The sequence below is a fragment of the Mastomys coucha genome, unplaced genomic scaffold, assembly GCF_008632895.1.
Source record: "Mastomys coucha isolate ucsf_1 unplaced genomic scaffold, UCSF_Mcou_1 pScaffold18, whole genome shotgun sequence".
Classification (NCBI taxonomy): domain Eukaryota; kingdom Metazoa; phylum Chordata; class Mammalia; order Rodentia; family Muridae; genus Mastomys; species Mastomys coucha.
The window spans coordinates 6,826,583-6,851,043 of record NW_022196900.1 but is presented as its reverse complement, the minus strand read 5'-3'; the positions used below and the strand labels follow the sequence as shown (position 1 = coordinate 6,851,043).

The following is a 24,461-nucleotide window of genomic DNA, read 5'->3' as shown; positions in this document are numbered from 1 at the left end:
TCCTGTGCTGTATACATTTGTCACATCTGGTTCACCCTGGTTTCACAGTCAGATTTTGGACCTCAGGAATGACAGTTCAGTTTGAAGGATTTTTCAATCACCTCTTCCAAACTCTAATACTTTGATGATCCCTTCCATAGCTTCCAAGATTCGCCCTTGAACTCTTCCACTGACAGGGAGCTCACTCACTGTACAGCAGACTGCTCTCTGCTTGGACAGTGGTGGAGCCAAGCTTGGAGTAACCAGAAGGTCCTCCCTGAAAGGCAGCGCAGTCTATCACTTTTGTTTCCAAATCCTGCTTTGTTGCATGAACAGTCTCCTTCACATCACTAAATGATCTATTTCTCTCTCTCTCTCTCTCTCTCTCTCTCTCTCTCTCTCTCTCTCTCTCTCTTTCTCACACACACACACACACACACACACACACACACACAGCTGCATCTATATTCACATGTGCATATGCCAGACACAGATGTACAGTGTATAAGGACCATCACAATAAGTGATACATTATAAACATCTTTGCATTTCCATGAGCCTACATCTTGCTCATTTCAATGTCTACCTAGTCCTCTATTGTCAGATGAGCCAGAATTTACTCAGTCATTGCCTGCCTTAGAGTGTTTCCAAGTTTTTGATACAGTGGCCAACTCAGAGATGAAATCTTCAAATGGAGTGATTCTTTTCCCTCCTTCCTTCCTTTCTTCCTTTTAGAGCATGCCATATTCATTTTTATTTTATGTGTATTGATGTTTTGCCTGCCTGCATGTCTATGTGAGGAGATTTCCCTGGTCCTCTGAAAGGGCAGTCAGTGCTCTTAACCACTGAGCCATCTCTCCAGCCCGAGTGATTATTTTCTTAGGAAAAAGTCACAAATGGGATCAGAGGATCAATAGGTGTGAACAGGTGAAGAGGCTGTTCTAGGTAAAGCCAGAGGTATCTGGGTTAACTGAAATCTTAGTACTGAACACGCACAGAGAGCTTTCCCAGCATTCTCCTCTTCATTCCTCACGCTTTACCCCCGTTCCCCAAGGCCTGTAACCAGCTCTGCTCCACATGGCCCATTGTAAGATAAGAGATTGAATGGGTAGCCACGTGGTTATATTCAATGGCTCGGTTCTGCTCACCACATAAAGTGGCTTCCACAGGGGCTTCTTTCAGGGATAAGGACCTCCCCCAGAGGACTGCAGGAATTGAGTTAAGAAAGGAACCCAGATGTCCCGTGTGAGATCTGCCCCAGCTCATCCTAGATACTGAGAAGCTTTCTCCACCTCCAGACATAAGCCAAAAATATACAAGAGAGTGACCTGGGAGCAGTAGGTGATGGCTCCTGGGAACCCCGGTTTGCTAAGCTCTTCTCTCCCTCGGGTAGATTCCCCTAGCCACACAACCGAGCCCCCACTGTCAGGGATGAGGTGTGCAGAGCCTACGGTAGCCTGTATGGATTCCCCACAGCATGACCCTGTCTTTCAACATACTGTGCCAGCTATGCCATAGGTGTGTTGTAGTAGATATTTAACCTCAAAACGGGGTTTCTACTCCACCTTAGATCGTTCAGTTCCCGGATAAAAGACACACAACTTTTACATCTATAATAAGCCTTAATCAGCACCAGAGCTGGGCAGATAGCTACCCACCATGCTATTACGTCTACTTTTCTATCAATATCCCTGAATTATAATTTCATCTGGGCTGCTCTTAACTCCAACTGACCAGCCCTCATGGCCATGTTTTCATGATTCACTTACCTACGCAATGGCATCTCTTTTTCCACATTCTCTCCTCTCCTTGTGGTCTCTACTCAGACTCCAAGCCTGGGAGCCCAAACACTCACTTGTCTATCTCTCTTCTGCCCAACTATAGGCAGTAGGCATTTTATTCACCAATCAGGGATAACTTGGGAGTAAGATTACATAGCATCACTTGTATACATGCAACCAGGCCTGGGGGGAGGCAGTATCTAGCATTGCAATACATAGCAAAAGACCAGACCTCAAGATGGGCGTCCGGAGATTTGTGCTCTGGGACCCCATCCCAACATTCTTAGTGGCCAAAGGTCGGAACACAAGGGGTTAATTTCCATTCATGTATCTAAATACTATGCAAAGTATAACAATCAAGACTGGTCTACACAAAGTCAAAAAGGCATCCCTGTATCTAGTCACCACAAGGCCCTAGCAAGCATATGACGCATGGCTTTATGTAGCATTAAGAAATACCCATGGGGGGTGGAGTCTTGGTGATTGAATTCCTCTTCCAGAGAACCTGGCTTTAATTCCCAAAGTCCACATGGTAGTTCACAACTGTCTGTAACTCCAGTTCCAGGGGACCTGACACCTTCAAACCAATGCATATAAATTAGTTGAATAATTTTTTGAAAGTATTGAAAGCAAGACCTTTGAGAGCACACGACCCTTTCACCTGTGCACCCATTGTTTGGAAGAGAGTTGGATTCCGGATATGATAAAAGGTGGGAAACCTGAAATTCTGTAAGCAGAAAAGCCCAAGTGCAGAGTGTAGGTGCACTCGGTCAGTGGGTGTTTTATATGAGGGGACTGGGCTATGTGCTCATGCACACTTGTACAGGCAGAGAGGATTCCTGAAAACATACCCAAGAACCCGATAGCCAGAGCGGCCACTGGAAACGGGGCCGGGGAACTGAGTATTCGATCAGGGAAGAAAATCTCTCCACCCATTTGTAAAATCTGGCCTCTTAAAATAGAGATTCCCTTTGCTAAACAAAACTAGAAAGAGAGCAAATTAAAATAGGGCATCCTGGTGGGAAGACTGAGTCATAACATTTTAAGGGGTTGGGGGCTGGAGAGATGGCTCAGCGGGTAAGAGAACACTGACTAGTCTTCTAGAGGTCCTGAGTTCAAATCCCAGCAACTACATCCACATGATGACTCACAACCACCCATGAGATCTGACGCCCTCTTCTGGTGTGTCTGAAGACAGCTACAGTGTACTTATTTATCATAATAAATGTTTAAAAAAAATTTTAAGGCCCGTGGACAAGTTGCCTTTGGACCTTGCTGAGTCTTCCCAGAGCTCAATCGAGGGCGGCAGAGTTGTTCTGGATACTTCTCTGCAGTTCGGAGAGCGGGTTGGGCCGCGCCACGCTGGTCCCGGGCCGAGGGGCGCCCCGCGGTGCGGGCCGGGCCAATCAGCGGGCGCGGGGCGGGCGCGGTGGCTTTGCATGCACCGAGCGCTAAGCGGAGCAGAGGCGCTGCTGCGGTCCGTCTGGGAGCCGGCCATGCCGCGTCTGCAGCTGCTGCTCCTGCTCCTGCCGTCACTGGCCGGGGGTCTCGGGCTCCGCGACGCGGGTAGACGACACCCCGAGTGCAGCCCGTGCCAGCAGGATCGCTGCCCTGCGCCCTCGCCTTGCCCAGAGCCCTGGATCTCCGCACGCGACGAGTGCGGCTGCTGCGCGCGCTGCCTGGGCGCCGAGGGTGCGAGTTGCGGGGGACGAGTGGGCGCACGCTGCGGCCCTGGCCTGGTGTGTGCTAGTCGCGCCTCGGGGACGGCGCCCGAGGGCACCGGGCTCTGCGTGTGCGCGCAACGCGGCGCGGTCTGTGGCTCCGACGGCCGCTCCTACTCCAGCATCTGCGCGCTACGTCTGCGCGCCCGACATGCACCCCGCGCGCACCGTGGCCACCTACACAAGGCTCGCGATGGGCCCTGCGAATTCGGTGAGTGGGATTTGACCTAGAAAGACCCGGGAGAATGGGAAGAGCGGGACCCCAATGTTCTAGGGTGTAGGACAAAGAATTTCATTGTACAAAAGTGGACAACACTACCTGGGCCTCAGTTTCCCCTTCAGGAGCAGGGTTTCGCATCCTCCTACACCCTGCCTGCTGCCTTATCCACTTCTTGAAGAGTTCAGCCCTAGAACAAACAGGGATGTAAATGCTTAAGAACCTACTATTGCAGTTATTTGAAAATGGGGATTGAAGTGGATCCGGGTCCTGGTGGATAGTTTGAATGGATAAAGGAAGGTGAAGATTCCCAGAGTTCGGGAGTCCCACATGGGATTCAAGAATCACCAAGACAGAGCACCGGAATCCTGGGTATCCAGTGAGTCTCAGACGTAGGGCTTCGAGAAGCTTCCATCCAAAAAGGGCTACACCTTTGGAAACATGAAAAGATCGTGGGACCAGAGAGGCTGATCAAGTCTAAAGGGCACATAATCTGAAGGTTACTGCTTTAAGGAAATCAATAGAAAACGACCAACTGCTGGGGATGTCAAAGGTTAACTGTTTTTAACACCACACTGTAAGTGCCCCTAGTGCCCTAACTGATCACTGTCCTGTATCATTTAAAAGACAAAAACAAAAACAAAAAAACCATTAGTGTCTATGGATGTCTAGAGGAGCTAGCCTCCTTTGCCTGTGTGTGTGTGTGGGGGGGGGGGGGGGGGGTTGACTTGATCAGGAGCTCTGAGAAACAGCCTGTGTATTCCGTCTGGACAGGATAGTGGGGAGCTCAGCATGCTAAGTGTGGTAGTTGGGCAGTACCCAGGATGCTGCCAGGAAGCCTGTGTTTCAGGCTTCTGGAGATTTCTGGCCTGAGCTGAGAGAGGACATCTAAGCCAGATGCCCAAGTTAAGGACATCTAAAGCTAGATGCTTCAAGAAAGACACCTGGAGGCTCTCTTTCCAGCCCTCAGATAGTACTTGGCATTGTGCTCGTCTCTTCTCCCTCCAAACATCCCATGGAAATGTGCTCACATCCAGGATTCTGGTGGACCACTGGCCATGGGGCAGGAAGTCCACTGTACACAGAGACAAGGACTATGTGCATCTCAGTGAGGGGCCAAAGCAGGCCGGGTGACACAGAAAAGCCACTATGGCTCTTTCCCAATCCAGGCTCCAGTGGGGGACAGTGCTGACTGGGGGGTTCTCCTGGGTAGCTCCTGGCTTGTCCAGTGACACTGGTCCAGGCCCAGCAGCTCCCGGGGAGCCATTGTTGGTGCCCGCTCTGCTTGGAATGCTTGTGTCTGCCCCATGCACCAACAGAGTCCCGCCTTTCCCCCTCGTAGCTCTGTCACTGTTTTTACAATCTGCCTCCTCAGCAGTTGGTTCACCCGCAGTTCTCTTTGTCTGAGACAGGTAGCACTAATGGCACACACAGGACACAGAAGAAATGCTGACCAGGCTCCCCAAAGCTTCCCAGTGCTGATGGGCTTGGGTGATTTTTTTTTTTCCTGGAGTGACAACGTTCGTTCCTAGGGGAAAGAGCCCTTTGAGACATACGGCTCAAAGCTGCTGTTGAACAGAGGAGACCCAGACCGAGAGAACGCAGGGGACTGGTCCATGGTGTCCACTTAAGGCTGCCACCTCCCAGGTCCCAACCCCTTGTCCAGCACTCTTTCAGGACTGGACTTGATAATATTAAGTCAGGCAGATGGCGGTTGCTATGGTTACCAGAGTACAGACAGATGGCAGATGGAAAGCCCACACCCCTAATTCACTGAAAATTACCAAATGACAAGTAAATGTGCCAGCCCCCGGACTCTCTGCGGGCTCTCAGGCCCGCCCTGGGCTCTAGCCTGGAGAATAAAGCGGTCCTCAGAGCCAATGGGAGCAATTCAGAAGCCACTTTGCAGGACCTCATTAGTGGCAAGCCTCAGCACTCCTGAACCCAGCTGTCCTTTCCACCCGGTTTCTGTCACCCACCTCAGACCTGATGATGTCTCCCTGTCACCTCTTGTCTTCACAAGCTTGTGTGGTCCTTGTCCTTGTGTCTCAGGGAGGTATGGGCACCCGTGCACAGGGGACTGTTTCCCTACTCTGGCTGCACCTCATTCTGGGCTGCCCTAAAGCCATCTTTAATTCAAAAGACACAGCGGGAGCACTTTTAACAAAGCCCCAGGGGACCCTGTTTGAAGAGAAACAGACAGTTTTACTTCCGTGTTGGTGACAGTCACTCCTCAGCTCCTCCCAGGCACCTCACTTTAATGGAGTGATGGTTCATAGTATTGATTACCTCCTTCTCAGTGGTGGCAGTGTCTCTGTGATGCTTCCAGGGGACAGAGGTGGCAAACTGCCCTTCCCAGAAGCCTTTGCTCAGAACTGCCCACTGCCTAATATTTAGAGCGCCCTTTGATCTTTGTACCCGGAGGGCCTGTGTATGAATATTTTATTGTTAGACTTCGCCTTTGTACTTATTGTTGTACTTGATTTTTGCAACCACCAGAGCGAGGGGATCTTACCCATCCTCTTAAGGCAGTGTTTCTAGACCTTCCTAATGCTGCAACCCTTTAATACAGTCCTTCAGGTGATAGTGAACCCCGATCATAAAATTATTTTATCGCTACTTCATAATTGTAATTTTGCTACTGTTATGAATCGTAATGTAAATATCTGTATTTCCCCAATGGTTTTCGGTGACACCCGTGAAAGGCTCATTTGACCCCCAAATGGGTTTCGACCCACAGGTTAAGAACCACTGCCTTAATAGTAAGGAACACTGAGGCACACCCAGGGGGATTTCCTGGTGCTACAGGGCTGGCCCCAGCTGAGACAGGGGTCCAGGTCGGTTTTCCCGACTCTTGGCAGATCGCTGTCATCCTCCAGTCTGCAGGCCTTTGAGCCCCAGCAGCTTCTCTGAGAGCCGGATCTCCTGGAGCTTAGAAAATTCACCTTGGTTGGAATTCCTGATCCATTTAGAAGCCTGAGGTACGTGTTACCAGGTAACCAGGAGAGGCGGGCGAATGCCACTTTGTGAGAGGGACAAAGAAAGGGGCCTCCCTCGTGTTCCAAAGCCTTTCAGGAATGCCAAGGGAGGGGATTTGAGTCACAGGCTGCAGGCAGTTGGGATTAAACTGGAGCTCCTTCCACATCCAGCCGTGATTATGAGCATAAATTATCAAGCCTGTTCTGCATGTTGATCATTAAAGTCTTTGCTTGTGTGTGTCTTAATACAAGCAGATAGTCTCCTGGGGGATGACTTTGGCACTATTAACTTAAATCACTGAGGCACCTGGGACAATCTTTCATTTGAGCCACCAAGGACCCATTTAATGAAAGGGGTAGGGAGACAGATCACCACGTGCAGTAACAATAACACAGATCCTTTGATCTGTGCAGACCCATAGAGCTAACGCAGACACCAGCATTATGTTCCCGCATCCCAGAGGGCATAGGACAGTGTTGTTCTCTTCCCGAGCAGACAATGGTTCACAACCCGCCTATGCACCAGTGGACAGCACTCAGGCTCCCAGACAGCTGAGTCTGCCTATCCAGTGGTACTGGGTCCACTGGGACCACTCTGACCACACAGAGTGACCATGACCTGCACCTTGCCTGGGATGGGTGGCGTTATACCATCATGAATGTCCTGGGCTGAATGTGAGCAGAAGGGAGCAAGCACTGAGTAGGGCAAAGTTAGAAAGATGGAACTGATCCATCTGGACTGGCCAAGAGCTGACCTTCCAGGAAAGCCACTCCAGTCAAAGGTAGACGGGAAGGAAAAGCTGCTCCTTCCATCACGATGACAGCCCTGACAACAGTGGGGTGAGAGATGCTGGGTCCTGGGCTCTTTGAAGATGGCTATGGTCCATCTCCAGCCTGCAGGACATTGAGCCACTGCAGTTTCTCTGAGCTCTGGCGATCCTGAGGGATAAGGATCATGGCCTCTAGTGTCACCAGATAGGCCCTGTCACCAGAGGTCAGCAGAGGGCTGCAAGCAGATTCAGCACAATAGAAAGGTGGCTCACAACCATCTGTAATGGGATCCGACGCCCTCTTCTGGTGTATCTGAAGACAGCTATAGTGTTTCATATACATAAAATTAAAAAAAAAAAATTGTGGTCCACACCTGTGTTCACATTTCATCACCATGAAATACCTGCAGTGAACATGTCAGAGTGACTTTGCTTTGGCTCGTGGCTCTGGGGGATCCAGTTCAGAATCGAGAGCCCCATGTTCTCTTTCAGCCCCCTGGCAAGAACAGCACAGCTCGACAGGAGTGTGTGGTGCACACTGCTCACCTCCCAAGCCAGCAAGCAGAAGAGAGAGACTAAAGCTACTAGAGCCCTACTGTCCCCTCTGAGATGGCACCTCTGGTGACCTAAAGACCTCTTGCTGGGCTCTGCTTCCTGAAGAGGCTGTTGCCCCACTGTCACACCAACCAAGAAACTCAGCCTCCAGCACATGAGCCTTAGGGGCTACTTATCCAACCATCTAGGAATCTGAGACTTAGGTTCCTAACTCAGTACCTGCGTGACCAGCCCCTACTAAAGCCCTGACCTCCGGTGAGCTTCCCCATTAGACAGCATTTCACAGTTGTGTCTCTGGACATGGCTGTGCCCTGTGTAGTTTCCCCAGGAGCTGGTGTGTGGCTCCCTTCCCTGATATCCTCTCTGTTGAGTTTGCTCTGTGTCCTTGACTTGACATAAGTCATGACTCTCTGACTGTACCCTGTAAGCCGTGAGGCCTCCCAAAAAACCACTATGCCTGGGAACCCTCCTTTTAGGGTGGAGCCACCACCAAGATAACAATGGCATGAATTTGAGTCCCTATTTCTCCAGGTCCTTCACCTTTCTGAGCTTTAACCCCCAGCTATAAAATGGGAGTTAGAACACTTATCTTTCAGGGCTGGTGTGAGGGTACAGAAGAACCTTCCTGGGGGAAAGACAAGGTGGTGTTAAGTTAGAAGTTCCCGTTTGTTCTGGAGAACCAAAAAGAGATCACATCTCCCCGACCATTGAGCTTGAACAGCGCCCCCTACTGACATCTGATAAAATTGCTGGAAAGGGAGGAGTTACCAGCTGTAAGCTGCCAGCAACAATGTGGCTATTCATGGTGGTTGTTGACTTGTTACATGGTGTCACTTTTCTTGGTGGTTGTTGACTCTGTAAAGCTGTTATGGGTAAGAACACAAATTGAATGCCAGATATATTCAAATTAAAAGAAGATGACTGACACCACACCACCTGAGGAACTCTTCCAAGGTCACAGAACTGCTCTGGTTCCAACGGTGACTTCCCAACTGTATGTAAAAGGTATGCATCAGTTCAACATGGATCTGCTCACCAGAATGAGTTGTGCAGCATGCAAATTTATAGATAAATACATGTGTCGGGAAAGGTCCTTATAACACGGAAAGCAGAAGGACTCTTTTGTAAAAGAAATGGCATTTCCTGCCGTGAAAGCCCTGGCAGAGTCAGCCTTCCCCAGACAGCCCTTCTTAATTGTAGTTATTGAAAGAGAGGGAGGGAGAGGCTCTCTGGGAGCAAGCAGGAAATGTGATTTACTGGTTTATTCATTTAGGTTTGAAAGGAAGCGATGAGGTCTCATTTAAAATTTATGACTTTACTTGAAGAAAAGTGAAACACGTTGATGAAGCGGCCCTCTGGAACCCACTGAAGGCCCTGGAATCAGAGGTGGTATGACCGTCCCACAGCCATTTGGGGACAGGCTTGCCTGTGTAAGCGCCAGTGTCACTGAGGAGGTGTTGGCAGGAGGAGAATGTGAATAAATTAGCCCCTCTTTGTTGTGGCAGATGGGGCTTCTGCCAGACAACTACTTGTGTAAGGTCCGTGGCTGCAGGGCATGTTGGAAGTCTCGGGCTTTGTTCAGGGCTGTTGGAAGTTAGGAGACTTTACAAGACCAGACCGCTGGCTGCACTCTTGGATATGGGTTTGGACATCTCTTTGAAGAACAGTCATGTAGGCAGAGCTGAAAGTGTGGCTGATTGGAAGGGGCAGGTGGCCTAGCATGGGCCAGGCAGTCACTGGAGAGCCATTGCGCCAAGGGCTCCAGCCCTGTCATCAGGTGCTGAGAACAGAGGACAGACAGAAGCAGCTGCAGTGAGAATGAGCTCACCATAGGGCCCTCCAGGGGCTCAGCTCTGTAGGTAGTGAGCTCTTCATTCCTGGAGGTATGCAAATGAGGCTGTATGAACTTGTCCCTGCTCAGGCACTGGCTGGACAACGTCTGTTTCACTGTGTCTGGAGGGGCCTGGGTTTGATTCCCAGAATCCACAGAGCTGCTCATACTGCCTGTAATTCTTCTCTCTGTGTCCTTATGCCCCTGGATTCTATAGTGTGACCAACCTTGTCCCTCTCTGGTCTCTCTCCCTTTGTTCTCTGGTTCTATTGCAGCTGTATCCCTGTGGGCATAGGCCCTTCCATACTGTTTGGTTTGCTGGCCCCAGAATGGTGGTATTTCTCTTTCATGTTTTCTTCCTCTAGCTGTCTGTCTGCCATACCTGCCCCTGGCTCTTGCTCTCCTTCCATGGCTGGTTACTCTGAAACCAGGAGAAACAGGGGGTTCTTCTTCTCAAGTCACCAGCAAAGAGGCAAGAACAGATTGCCTTCCCTTGGTCAGGCCTCTGTCTTGCCAGACCTCATGGCTGGACTTGGTCTCTGGCACAGGGGAGAGTAGGTAGAGACTCCTGGACCCTAAGGCCAGCTGTGATGCATCTGGTCAGAGACAAACAGACGCCTTGTTTAAGACTTGACTGTGTAGCTAGGCCTACAGGATTGGTAGTACATCTTCCTGCGGAGTTGGGCCCAGAGTAAGGGTAATAAACCCTGAGCACTGGCTAGGCAGTGGTAGCACACACCTTTAATCCCAGCACTTGAGAAGCAGATGCAGGCAGGTCTCTGTGAGTTGTGGACCAGTCTGGTCTACAGAGCAAGCTCCAAGACAACACAAAGAAACCCTGTCTCAGCTCCAAATCCTGAGCATCAGGGTACCCCTGGATGAGACTTGATGCCTAACAGATCCGTGGTGTAGAACGAAGCCGTGTGTGAAGGGTAAACTAAGAGTTTAGCCTGTGCTACAGGGTCTCAGGTCCTCTTAAATAAAAAAAACCTCACACCTCTCCTCTCTGAGCCCTTTGTACTCAGAGGCAGAAAAGCAGCTGCTAGCAGCTCCAACCTTGGTAACTTGACTTGATACTACCCCTCAGGGTTCTTGAACCTTTTCCATTGAAAAATCCCTGTGTAACCCTGAGTATGGAGTATATACAATAAGCATCAAACACTTATTGATAATAAATTGTAATGAAATATACTTTAATAATTTTTTACTATCCATTGAACACAAGAACAGTGTTGAGTCCTAATGAGACAGATGTGCTTGTTTAGTTTCACGTAAAGAACTCAGACTTGGGGGCTGGAGGGATGGCTCAATGGTTAAGGGCACTGGCTGTTTTTCCAGAGAGCCCAGGTTCAATTCCTAGCCACCACGTGGCAGTTCACAACCATCTACAATTCCAGTCCCAGAAGATCTGACTCTCTTCTGGCCTCTGCAAACACTGGATACACATGTGTCGCACAGACATACATGCAAGCAATAGACATATACATAAAATTGAACATTTTAAAAGATGTTTTAAATGAATGAAATCTTGGCTGGCATCAGTATTTCAGGATGTAGAGTATCCTCAATACTTTTCAAAATTGATTGATATTTTTATTTTTATGACACCCTTCATACAAATATACACTACCAAATGTCAGAAGGGGACTGGAGCGCTTGCTTAGTGTGTATAAAACCCTGACTTTAACTCCCAGCACCACATAAACCAGCGGATGTCACACAGCTCTAAACCCAGCACTTGGGACTTGAGGCAAGAGAATAGGAAGTTTGAAGTTATTCTTGGCAATGTGGAGAGATTGAGGTCAGCCTAGGCTAAGGAGACCCAGTCTTTTAAAAATATCTTTGTTTTCTGCCATTCAGCCATGTTTTCTGTAAGAGCAGGAAGCACATACAGTAAGAAGAAAGCTAACAAAAAACTCCACAAACCCCTACAGTTTGTCTCACGCAGCTGTCTAAAGTCTGAGCTGAGAGGTCTGTGGCGCGTCAATCCTGGCAGTGTTGTCAGAAGTGGTATGATGGATGGTGTGCAGCATAAAGCTCTAAGCTCTGAAGGCAGGACCGCCACGAAGTTATATGGCAGTACGACCTGTGAACACCACCAGAGCATGCCACATTCACTCCTCGTTTGAATTAAATTTTGGTCACTGTGTGTTCAGAAAACTTTGACTGTCGCCAGATTTTTCTGGACCCCATCCCCACAAGTACTGGTGTGACTCACAAAGCCAGATTTTAGGAAGCTGGGAATAAACACACAGATGGTAGCGGAAGTGCTGGGGGGTACTCAGAGAGAGGGTGTGCTGAAACCGGTGCTCTGCCAACTGACCGCTGGACATGGCTTTTCCTTTCCTTTGGCTACCTCCTCGAAGGCCCTCAGAGGCCAGCGTTGGGCTCCTGACCTACCAGGGTAAAGGCTTGTTCCTTTGTCTTCTCCCAGCTCCTGTGGTCCTCATGCCCCCTCGAGATATTCACAATGTCACTGGGACTCAAGTGTTCCTTTCCTGTGAGGTGAAGGCTGTGCCCACCCCCGTCATCACCTGGAAGAAGGTAATCTTCTTCAAAAATGTATACGTTTGCCTGTGTGCATGTGCACATGTGTTGTGAGCATGGGAGAGGAAGAGAGAATCAGAAGGGCCTGTGGGTGTGTTTGCATGGGAATCTTTTGTGTGGGCCAGAGGATTAAACAAAGATACACCAGCCGCGTGCCTCAAAGCTGGCACCCCAGAATGCTCTCTAAAGTTGGGGTTTGCATTCCTCCCCATTCCTTTTGTTCACTTGGCCACTTAGGTGTCTAGAAAGCTCTGCTAGCCGATATACTATCAGCCGCTCTGTCATTAGAGCCTGCTTTGCTGTGGTTCGGAGCTATAGACAGACTTGGCGGGGTGACCGAGACTCAATCCTGTGCTGAACACTGAAGGCCAGTTCTGAGAGACTGGCAGTCACAACTTTGTCACAACTTTAAGTGGTCCCTTGCTCCAAAAGCCCTAATAAGGACTGTGAAATTCCAAGCTGTTCCCACCTCCCTTCACCCTTTGGCCAAGTTTCCAGCAGGGGGCACTGTCCGAATAGATACAGATTTAAAGGATGGTGGAGTTATTTGCATAAGAATGAGAGGCTTCTGGGTTTCTGCCTTGGAGTCCCAGGGAGGATGCAGGTGGCCAGAGGTCTTGGGAGAGGTCATCCCTTCCCACCCACCCCCGAATTATTTTTTCTTAACTGTGCATGCCTTCTCTGCATCGAACAGGTCAAGCGCTCTCCAGAGGGCACTGAGGGGTTGGAGGAGTTGCCTGGAGACCATGTCAATATAGCTGTCCAGGTGCGAGGGGGCCCTTCTGACCATGAGACCACATCCTGGATTTTGGTGAGTGTTTCAGGTTGTTGGATATTATCAACAAACCACCCTTTGTCTTCCCAGGGTGTACTGGCTAGTTTTGTGTGTCAACTTGACACAGGCTGGAGTTATCACAGAAGGGAGCTTCAGTTGGGGAAGTGCCTCCATGGGGTCCAGCTGTGGGGCATTTTCTCAATTAGTGATCAAGGGGGTAGGGCCCCTTGTGGGTGGTGCCATCCCTGGGCTGGAGGTCTTGGGCTCTATAAGAGAGCAGGCTGAGCAAGCCAGGAGAAGCAAGCCAGTAAGAAACATCTCTCCATGGCCTCTGCATCAGCTCCTGCTTCCTGACCTGCTTGAGTTCCAGTCCTGACTTCCTCTGGTGATCAACAGCCATGTGGAAGTAAGCTGAATAAACCCTTTCCTCCCCAACTTGCTTCTTGGTCATCATGTTGTGCAGGAATAGAAACCCTGACTAAGACACAGGGCATGTTACACTTTTAAAGCTGTTTCTTATTCTTTTGGTTTTGCTGGGGAGTGAACCCAGGACCTCCCTGGCTCGGTGGATAAAGGTACTTAACCTGAGTTCACTCTCCAGGACCCACATGGTGAATGGAGAGAACTGACTTCTACAAGTTGTCCTCTGATCTCCATACACATGTGTATGTATATACACATATATGCAAAACAAATAAATATAATTTTTAAACGTTAAACATTTTAAGACAAGGGTGTTGCTAAGTTGCCCAGGCGGACCTCAAAATCTTTAACCTGTTGCCTCAGCCCTCTGAGTCATTTCTGTGGGCCACCAGACCCAGTTTGCCCCTTCAGTTTCCCACGGGACCCTCTGGAGTACAAGGAGCAGCTTAGATAGCCCCCAAGAGATAAGCAATCTGCTGCAGAGGACCCAAAAGATGTCCCAGTGCTCACCTGTGGCTGAGCTGCTATATGGTAAGGAGGGTTAAGGCTTTAAGATGGAGCTGTCCAAGGAGACTCACAGGTAGGGAAGATGAGGCAGTGTACCTCAGCACCTATGTCTTCCAAATCCCTACTAGGATGGCACATTAAGCCCCACTTAAGGCATTCCATAGCTTTCCAAATCCAAAGTCCCAAAATCCACGCTCTTCCAAACAAAAGCATGGTCAGGTCTATCACAGCAATACCTCAGGCCCTGGGACCAACTCCTTTTTTTGTTTTGTTTGTTTGTTTGTGTTTTTGTTTTTCGAGACAGGATTTATCTGTGTAGTCCTGGCTGTCCTGGAACAAACTCTGTAGACTTCAAACTCAGAAATCCTCCTGCCTCTGCCTCCCAAGTGCTGGAATTAAAGGCGGCCCAACTTCTGTCTTAGGGTTTCCATTGCTGTGAACAGACACCATAATCAAGGCAACGCTTACAAAGGAAAACACACTTAATTGGAGCTGGCTTACAGGTTCTGAAGTTCAGTCCACTATCATCATGGTGGGATGCATGGCATTGTGTAGGCAGGCATGATGCTGGAGGAGCCAAGAGTTCTACATCTTGATCTTAAGGCAACCAGGAGGAAGGTCTTAAAGCCCACCCCCACAGTGACACACCTACTCCAACAAGGCCACACCCCCTAAGAGTCCCACTCCCTGGGCCAATATTCAAAGCACCACACACAGGGATTCTTTACCTTCGCAAACTGCCATTTTCCTATGTGTCTTTCTATCTAGAGGTGACTTTGTTGTCAACCCTCCCCCTGCCCAACAACAAATACTCCTTCCCCCTCTCCCTTGTTCTTTTCCTCTTTTCCCTTCCTCCTCTATCTCCTCTGTCTCTTTGTCTCACTGGGGCAAATTAATCTCCTCTTTGCTGAGAACTCAGTCTTAGCGTGTCTTGAGCAGAATACCAGTCCCTTCAACATGTCTTCTGATAGACGGACTTGGAATGCTGTTGAGTGTGTGTGGCCTTCTCAAATCAAACATATTCCCTCTTTTTTTATGTGTGAGGAAAGTTAAGAACAAGGTCTTTTGGTGTTATCTCGTAAAGAAAGGCTATTCCACAAAGAGCATTTGAGGTCTTCTCTGGTGGGTAGATGTTTGTCCTTTTCCTCAAAATTAGCCCTTGTCACCTTTAGTGAAAGGACCAGGCAGCTCTCAGTAAAGGCAGAGATGACAGAGAAAACACTAAAAAAAGAGCCGCCGCAGCAGCAGGCCCTGTGTGCCTGGCTTCTGTGGCAAGACGAGAAACCAGGTGGCTTGTCGGATTCTGAATAGGAGCAAACGTGTGTGTCTGTCCTTGTGGACTAAGTATAGGAAGCCCTGCGTTTGATCCCCTGTGCCACATGAACCATGCATGGTAACAGAGGCTTCTCATCCTGGCTCTCTGGAAGTGGAAATAGGAAAATCAGGAGTTCCAGATCATCCTCAGCTACATAGTGAGTTTGAGAGCACCCAGAGACCCTGCCTAACAGGCAAGAACGCTGACTAAGGTGGTCAGTTTTGAGTGTGACGTGTGCAGTCGTAGAAACTCACCTGTTATATTTCTAGATCAACCCTCTGAGAAAGGAAGATGAAGGAGTGTACCACTGCCATGCAGCCAATGCCATTGGAGAGGCCCAGTCCCACGGAACGGTAACAGTCCTCGATCTGAACAGATACAAAAGCCTCTACTCTTCAGTTCCGGGTGACCTCCTGTGATGAGCATGGTACACATCCAAAGCCATTTCTGTCTCCCACCCTATAGCATGAGGGAACTTATCAGAGGGCCTGTAAGAAAGAAGGGAAAGATGTAAGTCTGGGAACCTGAGGAAAAGCAGAGAGCGGGAGGTCTGAAGGCTGGCATCTGGAAGCTCGGCTATGTTCCACACAGGCATCTCTGAGTTTCCCAGAATGCAAAGCTAAGGGCTGTGAGCATGAAGGCCCACAAGCTGAAAAGGCCAGATTGTTTCTGCTTCTATGGCTGGAATTACTTCCTGTAGAGAGGAAAAAAGGCAGACAGTGTCACTGTGGACAACTATGGAATCGTCCCAACAGGGAGCCCCAGGCTTTGTATTCATCCCACCCCCTCCAGGGCAGCTCTCTACCCCTAAAATCCCAGTCCTCAGCATTTGGTGCTGCCCAGCAACACACCTGGGGAGGGAAAGGACAGATCTCTGTCTTCTGTCCTCCTCATCACTTAGTGACAGCTGGTTATAGTTGTCCCCACCCAGAAGGCGACTGGGAACTTGGGAATGGAATCCTTTCTAAGCTCTGACTGCTAAGCAGCCTCAGACTCGCTGGCTCACATCCACAGACAGTTGCTCTCTTGTTCACATCTAAGTGACACGTGACTGTCGCTCTGCTCCACTGTCTTCTCAACCCAAATCAGACAGGGCAGCAACCTCAGTGTGGGCCCCATGTCCATTCTTGTGGCTGACAGGAGGAGCGGGAGCCAAGTACATGGTCTCATTTAGGTTTCTGCTCAAAAGTGAAGTCACATCTGCTGATGGATCATTGGTCCTAGCAAGTCACACACAGCTGTGCTAGGTGGATGAAGTGGGACACACACACATACTCCACTCACTGGAGCCAAAGGCCAGGAAGGCATGAACCTCTCCCAGGATTGGGAACTGCCATCATGAACCACTGTCGAGACTGACCAGCAAACGCTGATAGAACAGGAAAAATTAGAGATAGGTATTCTTGACTTTCTTTTATTTCTATTTCTTTTAGATTTTTTTTGCCCGCATGGATGTATATGTGCCATATGTGTGCCTAATACCTGTGGAGACCACAGAGGGCATTAGATTCCCTGGAACTTAATTTACAGATGGTCGAGAGCTGCTGTGTGGATGCTGGGAACTGGACCCAGGTCCTCTGCCAGAGTAGCCAGTACTCTCAGCTGCGAAGCCATCTGTGATAAACATTTTAAAAGCAGGATTTTGCTGTGGTTTTAATCCCACGATCCTTTGGACCACTTTTCTTGGACTGCCATCCATCTGTCCTGTAATGTATGGAGAAATGAGAAACCATAATTCAAGGGGTACAGTCAGCTTCCAGGCAGGAGAAACTTCCTTACACCGGAGAAACTGTAGGAGCCAGCGAGTCTTTGAGGCTGTTTAGCAGTTAGAGCTGGCTTAGGAAGGATTCCTTTCCCAAGTTCCCAGTCACCTGTGGGTGGGGACAACTGCACCCAGCTGATACATAGGATTGTTTGAATTGTTTTATATAGCTTATAATATGATCTACAACCGTGTTTTGAACTCCCTCTACAGCGTCCACTGTCAGCCAGCTCTTGGCCATGTGTCTCGGGAATGCACGCTTACTGCCACCAGTCAGCCATACTGGGGCTTTTGGGAGCTTGAGAAGTGCTTTCCTAGAAGCCCCAGTCTCCTTGTGTGGAATATCTAGCCTTTGGTCTTGAGTAGTCTCACTGCCCCAGGACCCACTTCCTCAGCAGCCCTGGCTGCATCTCTCACTGAGGAGGGATTTGAACCTCTGCCTCACACCCTCCCATTGAACACAGAGGTCATTACAACAGAGCAAGCTCCTGTCTCTAACGTCTCCCCCTTTTCTTCCCAGGCTTCCAGAGACACTGGTCACAAGACGATGGCGGTCAAGGAATGGATCATTTTACTCTGTGAAAAATTTGGGGAAACTGCCTGTAGATGGCTGCTTTTGTACGGGGGTTTTTTTTTTAAGGGAATGCAAACTAGATTCTTATGCAGATGTAGTTTTTAGCAGGGGCAGACCTTGGGGGAGGGTGGGGATGAACGTGCATGCAGCTTTTTTACACTTTTGGAGTGTGTCATTTTTAGAACAATTCTTTTTTAACTTTTCTGTCCAAGAAAGGCCACACACTGTATGTTTGTAATTCTAAAGGGCTCAAAACAAGGCACATGCCGACTGACTCGTGACTTGATGTCTGTGACTGCTTAGTGGGCACTCTGACTCAATGTGTGTTATGAAAGGAGGGGGTCCCTGTACCCCTATCCTTGCAGACTGGGATGGGCGTTTTTCCTTCTCTGAGGTCCAACCCACCTAGAGTGAGATGGCCCTATAGCCCACCTAGAATGAGATGGCCCTATAGCCCCCCTAGAGTGAGATGGCCCAGGGAACTTTAGTCCACCTAGAGTGAGATAGCTCTGGAGAACTATAACCCTGGCATTCTTTTTAAAGTCATCACCTCCGATGAACAGCTCAGTGGCTCTTCTGTCTCCTCCCTGTGCCAAGGAGATCTAGCTGTAGGTGGGACCCATTGGCCAAGCTGATACCTGCTAACCCAGCAAATAAACAGGAGACACCTGACCTCTGCTCATGACACTGGAGAAAGGACATCAGGTGTCATCTGTAGGTGGTGGAATCACACTGCAGAGCGGTGTATATGTCCTTACCCAGGCGGAAGGCTTTCCTCCCTGTCTTAATGGAGAAAATTAAAAAGGAGAGCCAGGCAGTGGTGGTGCACGCCTTTAATCCCAGCACTTGGGAGGCAGAGGTGGGAGGATTTCTGAGTTCGAGGCCTGCTTGATCTACAGAGTGAGTTCCAGGACAGCCAGGGCTATATAGAGAAACCCTGTCTCGAAAAACCAAAAAAAAAAAAAAAAAAAAAGGGAGAATATCTGCTTTCTTGTCTGAAAAGCAGATTCCTTCTCCCCTCCCTCCTTTTTGCTTTTGTTTTTGTTTGTTTGTTTTGAGGCAGGGTTTCTCTGTATAATCCTGGCTGTTCTGGAACTCCGTCTGTAGACCCAGCTGACCACAATTCACTGATAACTACTTGCCTCTGCTCCCGAAGTGCTGGGATTAAAGGTGTGTGCCAGCTGACTGCAGGTTCTTGACATCAGGGTTGGGGTCCCTCACTGTGACCAGGCCTGAAAGTTCACGAGGCACTGACCCGTCCATGAGCCTAGCCACAGCTGGAAGAGCAGGGATTTTTGCCTTCCTAGTCTCAACACAGCAGCCAGGCTCAGGGAGGAGGTGGCCTGCCCATGTGAAGGCCTTTGAACAGGACAGAACTGAGAGCTGCCTCCGTGGCTCACTTTCTCCAGGATGACCTTGAACCAGGGAGAGATGTTCCACACTCACCTGGTCCAAAGCTCATCCTGGCTTCTGGTCACACTTGCTGCTCGCGTCTGCCATTGTGTTTTGGAGTTCTCATTAGAGCTGAACTTCTCTCTTCCTTTAACCCTAACAGATCTGAGTCTGAAATGCTGGGGTGTTGTCACCCCTGTGTATTGCACAAGCCTGAGAATCTGGAACTTGCTGCCCATGTGCATATTTACTGTTTGACCCTGGGCAAGTCCCCTTCCCTCGTGGGCCTCTGTGTCCTCAAGTGAATATATTGAAAGCCTTTCTCTGTAGAAAATCAGAAATGAGGATGCCTTAGTCAGGATTTAACTGTTCTGAACAGACACAGTGACCAAGGCAACTCTTTAAAAAAAAAAACTTAATTGGGGCCGGCTTACAGGTTCAGAGGTTCAGTCCATTACCATCAAGGCAGGAGCATGGCAGCATCGAGGCTGGCATGGTACAGGAGCTGAGAGTTCTACATCCTCATAAAAAGGCAAACAAGACTGGCCCCACGTGGTTAGGAGGAGGAGCCCTTAAAGCCCATGCCCACAGTGACACACTTCCAACAAGGCCACACCTCTAAATAGTGCCACTCCCCAGGACAAGCCTATTCAAACTACCACAGGTGGTCTACGTATGTCTACACTAGAGCGTACCCCTCAGCGGCCTCCATTGTGAATAGCTCCATGTCTGAGAGTCGGCTGTTAGAGACCCTGTGAACTGAGTAGGAGATGACATGCTCAGATGCTCAGTAAAATGACATCAGCAGGCTGTCACCTTGGAGGCACCTGGCTGTGGAGGAGGAGGTAGAAGCCCCTCACTTACCCTGTAGCAGCTGGCACAATGTGGAGATAATCACTGGGTCACTTCAGATCTGCACTGGATGCAGGAGGCTCCGGTGGGAGTACTGAGTGTCAAGACCTTCTGGGGCTGGGTTGTGTGTCACACTTATGAGTGACATGGGTAAACAATGTGTGATGCTTTGTCTGAGATGTTCATCGATGTGGAAAAAAAAAGTGGCTGTTCGACATGGCTGTTCAGCCTAGTGGCTTTTCACTCTGGGAAAGCTTCAATGATCCCTTCCGAGACCCAGAACACATGCTTTGACTGTCAACATTTGGAGGCACAATTACCCACCTACACACCCAACCAACCCCCCTTTTATAGACTTCATGATGTTGCAACCCCTGCACTCTGAGATGAGTGAATGCTTTTAAGGATGGGCTCCTTGCTCACTTTACCCTGGGAATGCAGCTTCAGGGGCTGGATCCAGCTCCCACTTTGTCATCCTGTGTGCATCTCGCCCCTTTTTGCTGTTTTCATTAGCTACATAGCCCTCCTTACCTTGCACACCTGGGCAGTGGTTACCTCCTTACCTAGTCCCGACTTTTGTTTTGCTGTTGTTGTTTTGTTGATGTTGCTTAGAAACAGGCTCACACTGTGTAGTTGAGGCTGGCCCGGAAATCCATACGTAGACCAGGCTGGCCTCAGCTGACAGAGTGCTGGAATTAAAGGTGTGTATTCTATCATGCTTAGCGCTCTACTTGAAGGTGTTTGTTAGTTTTGTTTTGCTTCCATGCATGTCTGCTCACTACCTGCATGTAACACCCACAGAGGCCAGAAGAAGGCATCCGGATCCCCTGAAATTGGAGTTACAGATAGTTGTAAGTCACCATGTGGGAGCTGGCAACTGAACCCAGGTCCCCTATAAGAGTGGACGCTCTTAACCACTGGACCATCTCTCTAGCCCCCTACTAGTAGTTCTTAAACCAGCCCTAATCACCCACTATTCCCAGCCTGATCCTTCTGAGACTTCTGAACTTGTAGGTCCCACTATTCATACACTTTAGTGATATAATCTCTCACTACTCTGTGCTTTCTTTTCCCCATGGATAGAGTGAGGAAGGGGATCAGGTACCAGAAGGATGCAAGTCACTAGGTGGGAGAATAAAACAAGAGCCCGTTGAAGGCTGGGCCACCAGCTGCCCTGAGGAAGTTTAGAGAGAAAGCAATAACATCCACATAATTTTAATTATAACATATTTAAGCTCTTATAATTTTTATTATTGTTGTTTATGCTCACTATGTCTAATCCATAAATTCAGCTTATCATAGGCATGTATAGGAAAAAATACATAGAAGATACTAAAAGTGCTTTCCTCACAAGTCTGTGGGCCTGGGTTTGATCCACAGAACCCACGTAAGAAGCTGGGCATGGGACTGAAGAGATGGCTCAGCAGTTAAGAGCATTGACTGCTCTTCCTAGAGGACCCACGTTTAATTCCCAGCACCTAGATGGTGACTTACAACCATCTGTAATGGATCCAATGCCCTCTTCTGGTGTGTCTGAAGGCAGTTACAGTGTACTCACATAACATAAAATAAATAAAGAAGGAAGAGGAGGAGAAGGAGGAGGAAGAAGAGGAGAAGGAGGAAGAAGAAGAGGAGGAGGGAGAGGAGGAGGGAGAGGAGGGAGGAGGAACATTAGCAGGGTTCAGTGGGGCAGACCTGTAATCCCAGCACTGGGAAACTGAGATGGATAGATCCCTGGGGCTCACTGTCTAGACAGCCTAGCCTAATCAGCAAGCTGCCAGCCAATGAGAGACCCTGGCTCAAAAAATAAGGTTACTTCTGAAGAATGACATCTGAGATCCTCTGCCTTCCACAGGAAACACAGTCTGAAAGTTGACTCTGAGGAGTCTTGGAATGTCTTCTCCACAGGTAAGGGGGTACCACAGTGATTCTAAAGCCTGTTCTCAATCCCAAAGGTGTTCCCTTATTATCCCAGACTACCAAAAAGATGGGTCTTAGTAAGGTGGATAGTTTTCCTACAGGTTTTGCAATGAAATTAATTCCTATCTTTAGAAAATGCCACTCTCCTGTCTCCCAGGATTGAGGATGTAGGCCAGACAATCAGAGCTGTGCGGCAGGGAACTGTCCCCTCTAATGACTTTCCTCATTCTCGGGCTTCACTGGGAACTCATGAACGTTAAATCAGAGAGACTTATTATGTGATATTTTAATTAATTAAGGGAAACCACGTTGCTCTGGTGTCTGCAGCTTAATGAATTCAGAACATGGAGCCCGGCTCCACACTTGCCACAGTGGCTCAGTGGAGCTTAATGCTCTCCTACAGTGTGAATGCCATCATAAGTCAGGGCTGCCTTGGGAGCTCTGTCTCAGTGGCCTCCTAGCTGAGAGGGGCTTGGTCATCTCCACCCCACCCCCACCCTCATTCCCCACCCCCACCTCCTTGGCAGAGAGTTCTCACAAAGCCCATCATTGTGGTTAAGTGGTCAAGTGTCTGGAAGGATGTATCTGGCTAGATGCAGATGCAGCACCATTCAACAGGAGAGACTTATGGGTATGTCCACTAGGGTCCTGGAACCAGTACTCTGTGCTTACTGAAGGATGGCTGTATTGTGTGTATTTTGCTTAGGGTCTCCCTCCTCTGTCAATTGGGATTCACACAGTTTTTGTCCAGTTCTCTGCTATATCCCCAGCCCTAGTACAATTCCCAGCACACAGTGCAACACTTAATAAAAGACATTAAATAGATAAGCTGGTCACCTTCCCCTTGTCTTTAAGCCTGCTGCTCCAGCAAGGTTCCCTATGTGTCCCCCCTGCCCCCTGACAGGTTCTCATTTAGTCTAGGATGGCCTCAAACTTGAAATATTGTCAAAAATGACTGTGAACTTATGTCCTCCTGCCTCTGCCTCTAGAGTGCTTAAATTCCAGGTGTCTGTCACCATGCCTGATTATATGTGGCACTAGGAACCAAACCCAGTGTTTTGTATATGCTAAGAAAGTACTCTATTTACTAAGCTATATCCCCAGTTCCAAGGCTCCCTTTTACAGTAGCTGGCACCCCATACACACCCCAACCAGAAGGGCTACCTTTGACTCTCCTCTTGCACCAATTTGTCCCCATTACCTTACCCTGCTTCATGGTTGACCAGGATCTCCCACTATGCCACACCCTGGTCAAGCTAATGTCACAATGGGCAGAGTAACAGTGTCCTACACAGGCTGCCCCAAGTCCATTGTCCTGATGGAAGCAGAGTGGCCTTTAGAAATTGAATATGAGCCTATAGCTGTCAGGGCTTCCTACTGTGGAGTATGGCTTGCTACGAATGCAGGCCAGAGTGCTCTATCCCCTGACTCCCTAGCTTCCCAGTCTCCCTGCTCCTGTGGGAACAGCTTACCTGTTTGTCTCTGAGTTCTCACAGGCTCTGCCCTTCCCTCTCCCAGAAAGCCTACACCTTACCAATGGTCTTGTCACCTCCTCATCCATCAAGATCTTGTGTCCCATTCCTGCCAGGCCTTGCCCTTGGGGGTGAGCAGAGTGGAGCAAGCAGAGGAGAGAAAGGAGGGTCCAGGTTGTGTCATCTCTACCTAGCTGTTTAAGAGATGTTGACAGCATCTCCATGGAATACCCGAGGGCAGATGGGAGCTCTGGGTGAGCTGGTGCCTTGTGGGTACTTGGTCAATCCATTCCTTTCCTTTTGTGGCCTCATGATGTCTTGGTCTCTGCACTCCTACTTGCCACTGCGCATGTCCTCCTGTTCTGAAATTGTCTTGCAGGCCCACAGGGCTGTCTGCCTCATTCGCTTTCTCCCAATGGTCCACCTACAATCAGGTCCTTTTTTCTCTCTGTGGAGACCATGAGAGATCAGCCTCATACTTGTAATGGTGCCAATACAAATAAAAGTTCCTAGGTGGTATCAGAGCTGGCCAGGACAGGTGTGGCTGAGTCTCAAGCATCATCGTTGTGGATTGGGAGCCACAGACTTGGCATCAGAGGCTTGATTGGCTGGGCTCCTACATATACTCCCTTGTCTGGCCTTTCAGGCATGCTCATGGAAAACTGGCCCAAATAAGCTGTTTATTAAACCTCTCAGAGCTAAAGGGATGGGTCTGGTTAGGAGCACTTTGCTGTTCTTCCAAAGGACCTGAGTTCGGTTCCCAGCACCCATGTCAGGCAACTCACAGACAGCTGAAACTCCAGCCGCAGGGCATCTGATGCCATCTCCTGGCTTCTGTAGGCACCCATACACACATGGCCTGCAAACGCAGGGACCCATACATACACATAAATACATCTTTAAAGGAAAAAGTAAACCTCTCAGTTTCTACTTGCTTACTAGAAAAATAAATGGATACAAATCAACACCCTTGCTTTACGGTACTGTTTTAAGGCCCAAGTGGTATGTGAAGTGACCTGGTACCGTGCTTGGTCAAATTAGTATGAGCTTGGTAGGAGTCTGTAGAAAGGATGAATGGACGCATGGATGG

The 24,461-nt window shown here is 49.1% G+C and overlaps 1 protein-coding gene and 1 long non-coding RNA gene across 2 annotated transcripts; one reads left to right on the top strand and one right to left on the bottom strand.

Moving 5' to 3' along the window:
• Positions 1-3,192: 3,192 nt before the first annotated feature.
• Positions 3,193-18,016, top strand: Igfbpl1 (insulin like growth factor binding protein like 1). Its single transcript, XM_031377294.1, has 5 exons — positions 3,193-3,692; positions 12,267-12,376; positions 13,074-13,190; positions 15,669-15,826; positions 17,682-18,016. Exons 1-4 carry the CDS (start codon positions 3,200-3,202, stop codon positions 15,816-15,818), a joined length of 870 nt encoding a protein of 289 aa, XP_031233154.1. The 5' UTR covers positions 3,193-3,199; the 3' UTR covers positions 15,819-15,826; positions 17,682-18,016.
• Positions 9,238-23,110, bottom strand: LOC116095952. Its single transcript, XR_004120774.1, has 3 exons — positions 23,064-23,110; positions 15,654-15,887; positions 9,238-9,781 (listed from the first exon to the last, which is right to left on the bottom strand). It is a non-coding gene; the product is annotated as an uncharacterized LOC116095952 (long non-coding RNA).
• Between the last annotated feature and the right edge of the window lie 1,351 nt (positions 23,111-24,461).